At 40.5% G+C, this 13,350-nt stretch overlaps 1 protein-coding gene across 7 annotated transcripts in view; it reads right to left on the minus strand.

Annotated features, from left to right (window-relative positions):
* The window catches only part of RBFOX1 (RNA binding fox-1 homolog 1), a 1,470,150-nt gene that overhangs the window by 1,275,009 nt on the left and 181,791 nt on the right, over positions 1–13,350 (minus strand). For 6 of the 7 annotated variants that reach the window (XM_063143444.1, XM_063143446.1, XM_063143439.1 and 3 more), the window contains exon 2: positions 9,997–10,059. In XM_063143444.1, coding sequence (XP_062999514.1) covers positions 9,997–10,059 — 63 coding nt within the window. The remainder of the gene's footprint in view (positions 1–9,996; positions 10,060–13,350) is intronic. The other variant, XM_063143441.1, reaches the window with a different exon arrangement.

Consider the following 13,350-nt stretch of genomic DNA (forward strand, 5'->3'; position numbering starts at 1 on the left):
ACACACATCCAAAAAATTCATGCATCAATTAAGTATTGAGTCCTATGAAATGGTGAGAGCATTTCTATTGTGGTTGTGCTCTGCCCAGAGTGCCTCAGCAATTGAACATTACAAAAATGCAATAAATAAATAAATATTAATCAAATAAATCATACATTTTTTAAAGACATCTATCCACATTTGTATAAATCATTCTTCTCCTGATAGAGTGATTCAATCTTCTTGTGAAGCTCAATATAGTTAAGAGGCTTCATTTGCAAATGGTAAAATTTTCATATAGTTTTCTAAGTCAAGGGTGACCATTCATCCCAAGGTTTCCACCTACACTGTAGGGTAACACTACGTTTGCTTGTTTTGCTTTATGATATTTTAGTGTTATTTCAAACTTCTTTGAAGGATACAGCAAGAGCGGAGAAGTGTTTGCATTAAAAAATAGGCTATTTTATTTATATATTTTTGATCAGCACTACAATTGTAATGATTTCTACAGGCAAAACCTAAGGAACTTATAAAATCTATATACATGTCATTTACAACCCGCTAACAATCATATACACACCCTTTGCATCCTGCTAACCATCCTGCTTTCTCATCTACCACTTCTTCCAGAAGCAGAGACCTGTGTGTTGGGATATAGTGCTCATTCATCTTGTTCAATTTCCAAAATGAATTGTAGTTCCACTGCCACAAATGCATCTCTCTGCCCAGTTCTTTCAGATTTACGTTCTCTCAGGGGGAGGAGGAAAATGTTGGTGGCTGGATATACAACCTCTTGTCTTGCACATGTTTGTGCAAAGCGGAGGGATGAGGTCATGGGAGTGCAGGTCTCTAAGCCAATGGGGAGCATCTGCATTTGTGTGTGCAAGAGATTGATGTCCACATCTCCTAAAATCGAGCACATTCAAAGTATGTACATATAATAAATAAATACGATGCTCCACAAAGTATTCCCAGATATCTGAGAACAGGAATGCATTTCTAGAAATGCTGGTTGAAACAAGAATGTTTCTAGGAGGCACCAAAAATCCAGAAGTGTTGGTTTGTACTGCTAGTGAAGTCCACAAAGTGGTCACTATGATAATACAGGCTCAATTCTGAGCCACCACAAACCGGACCTCTGATATTTTAGGAACCACCAGGAGATGAATAAACGCTCATTTATTTCAACATACAAAAAGAAGAAAAATAATTACTAAAGCCTCTGAATATTAATGATGTTGAATTAGATCACTAGCTTTCCTAATTTTCTACTTATCTATATTTAATCAACTATATTTCCGCGAGCTGAGCTTTGAAAAGTACTAAATTCATAAACAAAGAGTCTAAGGATGTGTAGCAAAGTTTGGGTAGAGAAATCTGCTGAACACAGAACCTACTTTGCACTTTTGAAAGTGCAAACCTGAAACCTAAGAACTCTTGTCAAACATATTAATGGCCTTGCAAATCTACCATATAATTTCACCATGCCTAATGAAAAGCAGCAGTTTTATTTATCTATTTATTCACTTTAAAAAGTCTCCTCTATGCCAGAAATAGTGCTGGTTACACATTCTGTTAAGGATTCATATTTGGGGTCGATATTCCCTGTGCTTTATCTGTGCCTCAAGACATTACTTCCTGCTGTGTTTTAATACACAGTACAAAGGAACACACACACACACACACGTAAAGGATAATTCAAAGACAGAACAAACAAATATAACTCTTGTTGCTTTAGAATGTTGGGGGGGGTAGAGATGTAAAGGCCCGGAAAAAAACATGAAAAATTTGGGGGGGGGGGGAACGGGTTTTTTCCATTTTTTTCCGAAGCCTTTTTTGTTTTTTTTTCTGAAAAATTGAAGAAAATGAAGAAAAAACGGATTACGGGATGTTTTATTTTAGCATGATGAATAAAATGTTTAAGACAAGGTGTTCAGATATTTACTTCTCCAAATGATTTCTAAAAACTGTACAGTATCAGATTATTGCAATGTCTGTGCACCAAGGACAAGCAAGTCCTAGGTTGCAAACTGAGACTACAACTCTCAAATGCAAGAGCAAGATGCATTTCTGCCTCTAGGGGGCACTGCCATGGAAGCAGAGACTGAAACTAATACTGATAGCTATAGGTCAGAAAATGAATCTGATTAAATTTCATGCATATTCATTGAATCTTGGTTCCTCCCTCCACTTTTTCTCAGTTCTTTTTATAGGAATGGAGGCTTTATGTCTTGACACTGGAGGACTAGCGGAGACATAAGTAATTTTCTTTGTTACTAATGTGCGTGGTTTTTTCAGTTGTTGTTTTTTTATATATTGTTTTTTGCCTGCTCCTCATAAACTGGCAGAACCAAAGAGGTTCCTTACAGTTCAGGTGTTCCTAACAGTTCAGGAGCTTGTAGCTCCATTTGTTACCCAAAAAAAGTAAAACAAGTAAATTAAATTTGTAATAATTGTCTGAATACACTAGTTTTACTATACCAAATGTAATAATTTTATGCCAAACCAACTTGGACATAATTACATTTTATGTTCCTAAAGTAACAAAATGACTTTCAATCTGTAAAAAGTGCTAATATTGCATTATTTCAATTTTTCTGAAAATTTCCATTTTTCTGAAAAAAACGGGGGAAAATGTTTTTTTTTCCATGACTTCAAAATTTCCGGAAATTTGACATCTCTAGTGGGGGGGAATCTAAAACCAGGGTCAGGCATTGTTGGACACAATAGCTCACTGGAATTGTTCCTCCTTTTCACTATTGCACTACAGCTTGTTCACCTGTTTCTTGTCCTTGCCTATCAATTGCGGAGAGAAAGCTGAAGTGCAAATGCTATGGCTTACTTGCACACTGGCAAATGGAATTCTCCAATAAAAATACATTCAAAATGTACATCTTAAGGGGAAATGTATACACAGGTATGTATGTCAGTGAAAATAACATTGTAATGCTTTCTGTTTGTAATACTGCTTGAAAAATGTGTATATTAAACAAGCATGCAAATTTTCACATAAACTTTTATTTTAATTCTCAAAGAATTCAAGATTGAGGCAAAAAAGAGAGAGAGAAACTGAGATAATTCAGAATTGAGAGATTCATCCATTTATATTTCAGACAGGAGCCTTTCCCAATCTGAGACCTATATGGAGATGCCAGAGATTAAACCTGGGAAATTCTCCATGTGAAATATGTTTCTACCACAACCCCACCACAAGCTGAGCAACCTTCATTGAATTTAATTTAAATACATGTGTGTGCTGAGAAACCTCACTGCAGGGTTGTTGTTGCTGGGATTTTTTGGAGATGTTGTAGGAAGTGTGAGATGCCTTACACTAAAATAAACAAAACTATAATTAATTAGAAAAAAGGCCATTTCCTACTTGTCCCAAAGGTTTTTTTAAAAAAAAATCCTGGAGCCATCATTATACAAGATATCTTAAAACACATGCAATTCTAACCAAATTTAATCCCCATGGCATCAGGTAAATCAGAAGCATTTTCAGTGTTTAGAGTGCTCAAGAAAACCCTTTAAAAAACAACAATCCAATACCTCCCTTCCATTGCAAAGTCAGTGAGCATGCCTTGATTATTTACAAGTATCTTTTGTATCATGGGAGACAAGACAGTTAAAACAAGCCGAATGTTTTCTAACGAACAAAGTAGATATTTACGTAAAAACAGGCCCATGCTTCCTCAGATCCATGCCTCCGAGAGACCAGAAAATATAAAAAGTTGGCAGTAAGGTCACTTGATAGAACTCTGCCACTGGGGATGTTAGAAAACAGCAAAGTTTATATCAGAGCAGGGGAAAGCTAACCTCTCTGACCCACACCTATGTCCCAGTCATTTGACCTACAGCACTAAGCAGAATGGACAGCAACATCTATTTAATCTGCTGTAGGGGAATCAGCTTGTGCAGGACCAGGTGGACCATGAGGATTGGAAATCGATAACTCACAGCTATTTGTTCCTGATCAGAGCATGATTTGAAGAGAATGTCAAAGCAATCCTTTTTCACGGCACAAAGCCAATTTGTTTTATTTTATTTTATTTTATTTTCTACCAGGTCATTTAGCCGTGTGAGGTGACCCTTGCGATACGGTGAAAATCAAATATTTCTACCAGACTGACTTTTCTTGTTCTTCTGATGTGCACTGCAAAGCTTTGATCCTTTGGGGCCTGGGTGAAGCAAAGTGGCAACTTTTAACAGAGGAAAGTTAAGGAGAGGGAAAGCAGCAGGCGGGTGAGGAGGGGAAAAAAATAGCCTCTCGATTCTGTGTTCAGAATAAAAAAGGAAATGTGTCAAGGGCTAAAAGAATGCAGTATATCCTCTGCTGGATCCAGCGAACAGAGTGCTGGTCTCAGAAATCGCCTTCATCTAAGAGCACTTGGCCACCTGCTCCGTTAAAACACGTTAGCATGCCATCTGTTAAGGGGTGGCATGTTGAGGATTTTGGTCCTGCATTCTCTCAAGGGAAAGTGGTGGTATTTAATCAATCTGCTTGGAATTGCTTTATATGATTAGCATGTAATGATTCAGGTAGGTCACGGTCACGGACATCTTTTTTATGACTGCATTAGACAGCTGTAAACGCACATCGATCCCATAAAAGATACAAGGGTTTATGCACTTTGGGGGAAAGATCTTGAGCCACAAAAATATGCAAATGTAATATAACGGCTACTGCAAGGAGGAAGCGTCTGTGGGAAGACAAGAGAGTCAGTTGCAGGCTGAAAGTCCAACAAGCAGACAAAGGAAGATACCGTTATGTGTGCTGGCCTTGAAGGCATCCAATTTATATCGTGAGCACAACTTAGCTCTTTTACGGAAGGTCAAGAGATTTGGAATCGAGGCCGATTTGGAGTGGGAAGACTTGGGTTCAAATCCCTCACAGTTATGAACCTTGCTGGGTGACCTGGCCCAGCCATTATCTCTCATGCTGACCTAACCTGTCTCCATACATCTCCACTTTCTTCCACACCATGCATAATATTGATGTTGCAGATTTTCCTCATAGGTGACTTAATCCTATTTTCTGCACTTTTTCTAATTGCAATCTTCATTTTGATGCATGGTAACCAGGACTGTACACACCCCAGATTTATATACAGACAGTACGGTAATGACAGTTCTATTTTCAATTCCTATTCTAATTATGCCTGACACGGAATTTGCCTCTTTCACATCAGCCACATATGGGTTTGACATTGTCACTGATCTATCTACAATTGTCGAGAGAGAGAGAGAGAGAAAGAGAGAGAATGTGTCACTCCAACAGAGGAATAAAGAGGACATAGATTTGCACAAAGATTGCATAGCATAATGCATAGATGCAAGTTCAGATTGAAAGGCAAATTATCTCACTATACAAGGCAAGACTGTTTACAGGTAGGGATGGACGAACTCACCCAACACTGTGTCATGTGTCACTTGGCAGAGTCCTGCTGGCCAGTCAACTCTATTTAGACCATAATTATGCCTGTATTTTTGCATAAATTAGCTTACAGCTGCTATTTGCATAAAAAGACCCTTTACGAAGACCAATGCGGCCATTTTGAGCAAAATGGTGGCTCACCAAGGGAGTGGGGATGACCACACTTGCCCGACTCCACAAGCACCAAGTCAGGCAAGTGTAGGGGTCCATGTACTCCAGTCCAGGGGGCCAAGCAGGTGGATGACCATCATACTCTACACACACCCCTCCATAGATATCCGGGACATCCCTATTTACAGGTGAGCTGTGTGTCTGCTCAGTCTGCTGTCCAGGTGCTGACTGCTTCTGGGCATGCATATTTTAACGGCTCCTTCTCTCCCTTCTCATGGGTCTTTGAAATGGACCTGGACTGGACAATTCTTCCAATAGAGAATACCTTCAAATGGAGGACCCTCCTCTGGCAGCTCTTCAAAGAGAAAGCTGTCTTCTATAAAGCAGGGCTGCAAGGCAGGTGAGCATCCAAGATGAACACAAACAAAGGAGAAAAGTTTCAGGATGTTGTAGACAAATTATTATTTAAAAAGCCTGATGTATTTTGGCCTCTTGCTTTCTGATAGGCCTCCTTCAGTGGGCTGTAAATACATCCGTTGTATATAATTTCTGCAGAGATGGTTCCAAGTGAGTATCTAATATTTCAACTGCTTTACATTAAATATATGCACAGGCCTTACTTACAAAGTGCCCTATGAACTCTTTAAATGTAATATGGTTTTATTGTTTATAAGGATGCACAGGCCGTGCTTGCAATGTGCTTTTTTCAATTGTAATGATTTAAGTTCTCTGTTATCACATTCATCTGTGCATAGCTCCCTGAAGAAGGCCTAATGAAAAGCAAGAGGCTGAAATGGATTGGGCTCTTTTAATAAATTTGTCCACAGCATCCTGAGACTTTTCTCCATTTTTGAGCTCTATAAAGCAGGGCATGTGACCATGCTAACTGAAGGGTGTGCATATGTGTTTATTCATGCACAATACACAAATGGTTCAGAAAAGGTTAACTAAAAATACATAGTATTTTCTGCCCATCCCAGAAAAATATTCAGATTTGAAGCCTGAACCTATGCATGTTTATTAAGTACCACTGAGTTCTATGAGCTCCTGTCCTCCATAACCAGTGAATAGGGAAATATAAAATACATCTTATTTCTGGAGTACAGATGGATGTTTACAGGAAGACAAAGGTGAAATATACCCACACACACACACACACTCCACACAACTCTACATTTCTAACCGTGAAGCTAGCAACACGTGAATTTCTTTTCAGCACCTACTCTCAGATTTGAAACCACTTTGATGTCATACTTAACTTAATAATGCATAAACTTTTTAAATCGCAACATGTATGCCAAAGAAACTCCCCTTTTTGTCATCTTTTGAACGTATTACCCACCCACATACTGCCTAAAATGCAATTCTAAATAGAAGACGGTGATAAACCATCCTATAAATCACTAATGTATTACATGTGTAGGTCATGTCACGGGTGAATAGGGCAAAACGCCTGGCCATATGGTGGACTTAGGAGCCAGCTCATCTGCATATTCTGTTACCAAGCAACACGCTGGACTTCAGCCTCAGCTCAGTTAAATAATAATGACCCCTCAGCCCTGAAAAATGATTGATATCCACAGTGCCAGGCAGGTTACAATCACAAGGGGAAATATTGGCAAGAATTAAGCGCGCACACACACACACACACACACACACACACAAAAGTTAGCATCACTCAACCTCTCTCAAACAACATCCTTGTTTCTTCATCCTTTTGCATAATCCAAATCTATAGATGCCCAGTCATTTTTTTCTCCCTTAGTCTGCATGTGTAGATATTGAAATATATTAATCAAAGATAAATTGTTGGCTTCCTCGCAATGTCCTACTAATTAGCTCAGGGACCACTATCTCCCCTAAGTTGGAAACCCTTCCACCACCTCCGCCTCGGTTGGTGACAGAATCTCTCTCTCGCCATTTTTCTTCCTTCTCGTCAACTGTGTCAAATACTGCTAACTGCCTCAGCGCTGGTCTGTGACAGATGGGGATGCTCATGACAGAGTGCAAAAACTAAAGAGTAACAGGCACGTTTAAGCAACAAAAGGAACCGATTTGTAAGGCGTTCTAGCAATGAATAGCAGCTACATTGCAGCATAACCAAAACAGCTCTCTTTCTCCCCTTTTCTTCAAATGTAAAATTGATTTTTCACACGTCCCAGAGAAGAGTTGAAAACAGAAAACCTTGCCTTAATGAATGAGAACTGTGCACATCAATGGCTTTTCAGACTGCGTTCTGGGGAGCCCTGGGGTTTACTCAGGAGCTTATTGGGTTCTTCAACTGAGAAGCTTGGCAATGGTAGGGGAGTTTGTCCCCCTTGCCCATTCCCCCCTTCAACATGCAGCAATAGGGGGACATTGGAAGCATTCCAGAACACACTCTCCATTCACACAAGGAAATGGAGAGGCCCAAGCGCCTTGGTCCACGTGCCACGTGAAACGTGTGCACCACAGAACACTCCCCAAATGTCCAGATGCTCTGTCGAAATCTGCCACATTTCCTCAGCGGGCAAACTGATGTGGAGACCATTGTCCGAAGCAAGAAAGTCTGCATATCCTGAGCATCATGCTTCGTTTATCTACTGTCAAAGCTGGCTGATGTGTTGTTGTTTTATCCTTCTCGTGTTTATGGATACATGTTTTATTTTATTGAAGCATTGTATTACATGTTTAATTTGTACACCACTCTGAAACCCACTTTCATAGGTGGAGGGTGGTACAGACATTGTTAAATTGATTGATTGATCAATCAATCAAGCATGCTTCCTTTAAGCCAATAGTGGGGTACATTTCTTCTGCCAAGGAGCACAGTCCCTCAGGGCTAATCTGTTGAGGGTGCACGCTAGTGGTATGAGTGAGGCCAGAGCCCAAAGTGAGCAGGGTCACCCCCACTTTCACTCTCTCCCTTTCTGCCACCCCCTCTTTCTAAAAAGCCCTTCTCTCCCCCCCTCCCTCTTCCTTCACACCTACTGGGCTGCTGGGGAAGGACAGATGATTGTCCAAAGGGGTGTGCAATGATCACTTATAAAGGGCTTTTGTAATTAGCGGAGTGATCCATGAAATGTGGCTGAGGGCCAAAGGTTTCCCATCTCTACTTTAAATGGCTGATGTTTAATGGGAGCTAAGAATCTAAGCATGGATCCGAACCAGGGTGCCTGTGCTAGGGCTTCCCTGCCCCTTTCACTGCAAACTGGTGGGCCCACCATCAAAACCAGTCTTGGAAGATCAAAACCATGTGGAATAGAGTGCAATAAGGGTCTCCAATCTATGCATGGGCAGAAATGCCTTCATATTTGTACATAGGGCATTTTGGATATAGAAATACTGGGAACTGTTTTCTACCAAGTCGGGCTTGTCGATTCTGCCTGGCCATAGTTGTATGGGGTTTCAGGGAAGTATCCAATGTTAGTCTTATGTAGAGTAGAGCCATTGAAATGAATGGGACTTAGATTAGCCATGGCTAACATAAGTCTCATTCATTTCAATGGGTCAACTCTACGTAGGACTAACACAGGATACTATCCTCAGACATGAGTGTTCTCCAGGCTTATCTGGAGATGCCATCAACTGAACCTCAGATCTTTTGCACACAAAGCATGTGACAGTGGAGACGGGACCCTCAGATTTTGGTGTGGCTGTGATTCCATTCTGGCTTTCAGACAGAAGCAGCCAGAATTCTAAAGGAGCTATCCTAGGTGTGTTAAACTGAAACCCAGAATGGAAGCACAGCTGCACCGAAACCAAAGCCACCAGCAGTTCCACTGAACTATGGTCCATCCCTAAGTTATGATCCATCCACATCTAAGCCAATGCAATGCTCCCACGACTTGTGGAATTGCTTCAGGTTTGTTATCTAAGAAACTGCACATAGTTACAAACTAATTGCAACCTTTAGGAACAAATTTCAGTTTTATTTAGAAAACCTTTAAAGGATGATGCCTTTCTTTAGTGCAATCTATGCAAAACCGTTAACTACTGGTGTACAATAATAATTCACTCTGATAAATCATATAAGCAATAAAAACAGCTCACTAATCATCAACACACTATAGTAAAACTAAAATGATACATCTCAGAAAGGTAGGAGAAAATACCAACTTAATCCAAACCTATTGTGTTACATCTAACCATTTTACTTATTTTTAAGAGGGTAATCAATAAAAAACCATATATAATCCAAAATACCAGTAAATGAATTCATCCAGATGAGCTGGACTACTGAAGCTATCGGTTAATCTTTCTGTGGGGTAGGAAACACGTCTTTCTACTGTATTCAACAGATAAATGCACACAGGTGAAACCACTAAATAAAACAGGTAAATGTGCAGACAACACATTAAGTATTTCAATCCATTTCATTAAAATCCATTTTCATTGTAAACTTTTATATCACACAACTGAAAACACAAATCCTGCTAGAATGAGAACTGAAAGCTATGCATATTCAAACCAACAAAACCAATCAAACTTACAGAATGAATGCTTCGCTCCAGAAAACTGTAGGTTCCACTTACATGGGGCTTCTGTGTGGTTTCCTAAAAGTGAAACAGAAAGCAGAAGACGTTACATTGTTTTCTCCTTGTACTATCCTGCATTATTATTTCCTGTCCCAAATGATGTGGTTCCTCCATTGATAGGGGTGTGTATGTGTGTGATGGAAGTGCATTGATCTCTGCATTGGGGGTAATGGGATATAACTTTCTAGACGTCTTTGACCCTGTTCAGATGACATACTAACCATTTTCTGCAGAAGTGCTAGCAGCCTAACCATGACTTAGCATGATGTCTGAAAAGGCCCATTGTGTCAGAAGTTTGAAAAATGGGGTGTGCAAGGCTCATGGTGAGTGAGGGTTGATATGGATGGACTTCACCATGCCACCCACACCTCAGCTATGGCTCACAATGGCCTCATCAATGGTGGTGATGAGAAGGCACAGTAGATGCCACCACCTACTTACTCACTGGCTCTCTGCCTGTCAAACAACTAGGTGGGAGCAATGGTAAGAAAGAGAGTGAGGAGGAAGAGCAGCTGGTGACAATATTAGTGAACTAAGAAGGCAGACACACTGAGGGAGGGGGCCATGAAGAGTGTCTTGGCCATAGGCCCTGAGAAACCTGAAGGCAGCACTGCTCATGGTACCAAAAAAGTCAAAAATCCCTCTCTCAATACTATGTATGGCTAAATGGACACATCTTTAAAACACACATACACACACACACACTATTGGTGTATTAATTAAGAAAAGAGTGATGCCCATGGAAGACGAATACCAGTTAAACATCAAAACTGCATGAAAATTCACTCTGCTCCTCATACATGTAATCCATCCGTTTTCAAAAACAGTCAAGTTATAAGAAGACCAAAATAGACAATTGCAGGTCATTTAAAATTCCAGTTAAAAAGTACAATTAGACAACGTTATCAAAAGTTGAAAATCATACTATCTTCTCTGTACAGAAAAAAAGAAAGAAAGACAGAAAGACGTGTGAGCAGGGCTATAATTAGACAACTTGGAATATTACCCCAATTTTGAGGGATGTTTTTTGTTGTTGTTTGGTGTCAGTTTAATTTCCTGTCTGCCTTACCAGAGATTTCTAATGTTTGGGCTGTAGAATAACTTCTGATTAAAAATAATCTTCCCAATTACAGCTTGGCACGAGCTGAGAGAGTGCCACGTGTTCTTCAAGCTAACCTCTGAGTTTCTGTCAGCGGTAATTGTGTCTGTAGCAGCCCCTAACTGTAAATGAAAACCCAGGGGACATATTCGGGCATCCTACTTCCTGAGCCTTACCCATATCTCTTAATTTGCACTGTCTGTCAAAAGGAGATGCTTTCCTATGTACTAAAAGGAAATCCTTAGAAGCAGCAGGTCAAACGAACAGGGGGGAAAAAAGAGGAGTGGAATGAAAGAAAAAAAGAGAGATAACAGAAATCTGAGAGTTTGTATTTAAATGTGCCATAGATACAAGGATGTTTGAAGAGTTTTGCAACACATTTCATTATATTTCCAATTCCTTCCTCATGCACAGTGCTGGAACTTTTAAACTTTTAAATTTTGGAGGACTCTTTTCTTTTCAATAAAGCATGCCTTAAGCCCAAGAGTTCAACTGCTAAAATGCCCATCGTCGTCGTCATCATTATCATCATCATCATCATCATCATCCATACTTAAGTCCTTCACTAAATGACAAAAAGTAGCAAAACATTTCAAGAAACTGGAAGCATTTAAAGGCATGGTGCATGCATGCCCATGTTGTAGTCAGGGATGTGCGAGAAATCTCCAACAGAATCAAATGAGTACCATTGCTGTGAGCACCCGACTGGATCCAAGAGGCCAATTGTGTCTGGACCCCAAGACCCAGTTGGATGTGCCTGGCACAAGCATGGACCGAGCACTGCTTTGGGCCTACAAGTGCTCAGGCATCGGTCCACTCCAGGACAGTGTGTTTTCCAGAGCGCCTGGAAAGTGTGCAATTTCCCAGGACATGCTAATGATTGCGGCCATTAGCATGCCTGGGGGAATTGTGCAATTTCCGGAGGGTCCAGAAAACATGCTTTCCTGTACCCCCTCCCCACATCCAATGGAAGCCTTAAGGCCCTCTTACTGGCCCTCACAACACCTCTCCCCTCTTTCAGTGGATTCTGTCTGCACATTCACCTGCAAGGGACGACAAACCTTCTAGAGGCAGTTGATCTAGGTTGGTAACCATCCAGACTGTTCGATTCTTCTCAGATGTAAATGGTGTTATTATGTTATGTAATAATCACCATCAACAACTATGTTTTTATCAGACCATTCCTACAAGAAGTGCAGCAGCATGTAGGGGGTGAGGACCCTGTGAAGTGTGTTAGGCTGAGAGAATATTTGAGTAGGACCCAAGAGGTCTGGGTTTAAATCCCCACTCAGCCATGAACTTCACTGACCTGGTTCACACAACATGGTAAACCACCATGGATTAACTCACCCATGGGGACTCAGTGCCACATGCTGGCTGCCATTTGCATATGCAAGCCACAGTGGGGACTTATTGTGTCCTGCAAATCCAGCAAAGTTGGGTTGTTGGTGTGGTGGCTGACTAATTACCCACAAACCATGGCCTGTTTTTGGATTGAGAGTAGTTTGTTAACCACATGTACAACCTAACCTCTCCACAACTAGAGAAAACCAATTAAATACTTTTCAAAGTGTTTGTTCAGAGTTGTTGTTGTTGTTGTTGTTGTTATTTAATAGATTTATATACTTCTGGACATACTTTAGAATATCTCTAAGCAGTTTTAGAACACCCTTACATTCAAGCATTAAAATAGTTTCCTTACCATACCCTCTATCCAGGGAGTTCTGGAACTGCAATTGTATTTACGTGAAAGGAAGGCTAAGGATTGTCTGAAATAATGTTATTACTTAGTTGCATCTCCCAGAATTCCTTGGGAGAGAAGCCATGACAGTTAAAATGTTATACAGACAGTGCACTGCTGAAGATGATGGCAGTGCGGGTATCAAAGGAGGCTTACTTTGCTACCTTCATTGTGACCTCAAGTAGCCCTTGGTGGAGTTCTGTCAGATGGTCTGGAGGTTGTTAATGTTCTCCCTAACAAATCAGACTCTGGTCTCCTCAAGCACCCACCGTGACCTTTTTGCATCATGCTTTGACTACAAAGTTGCTCATCTCCACAATGAAATTGATGCTATTGTTTAGCACAGTTCCAGCTGAGGTGTCTGACACCATCACCTGCCCAATTTTGTATGGTCCATTTTAGTTGCTTTGGCCTGATGATGTGGACAAGGTGTTCATTCCAATGTTTGATTATGTGCCTTCTTGATCCT

This window comes from Elgaria multicarinata, chromosome 17 (genome assembly GCF_023053635.1).
Source record: "Elgaria multicarinata webbii isolate HBS135686 ecotype San Diego chromosome 17, rElgMul1.1.pri, whole genome shotgun sequence".
NCBI lineage: Eukaryota > Metazoa > Chordata > Lepidosauria > Squamata > Anguidae > Elgaria > Elgaria multicarinata.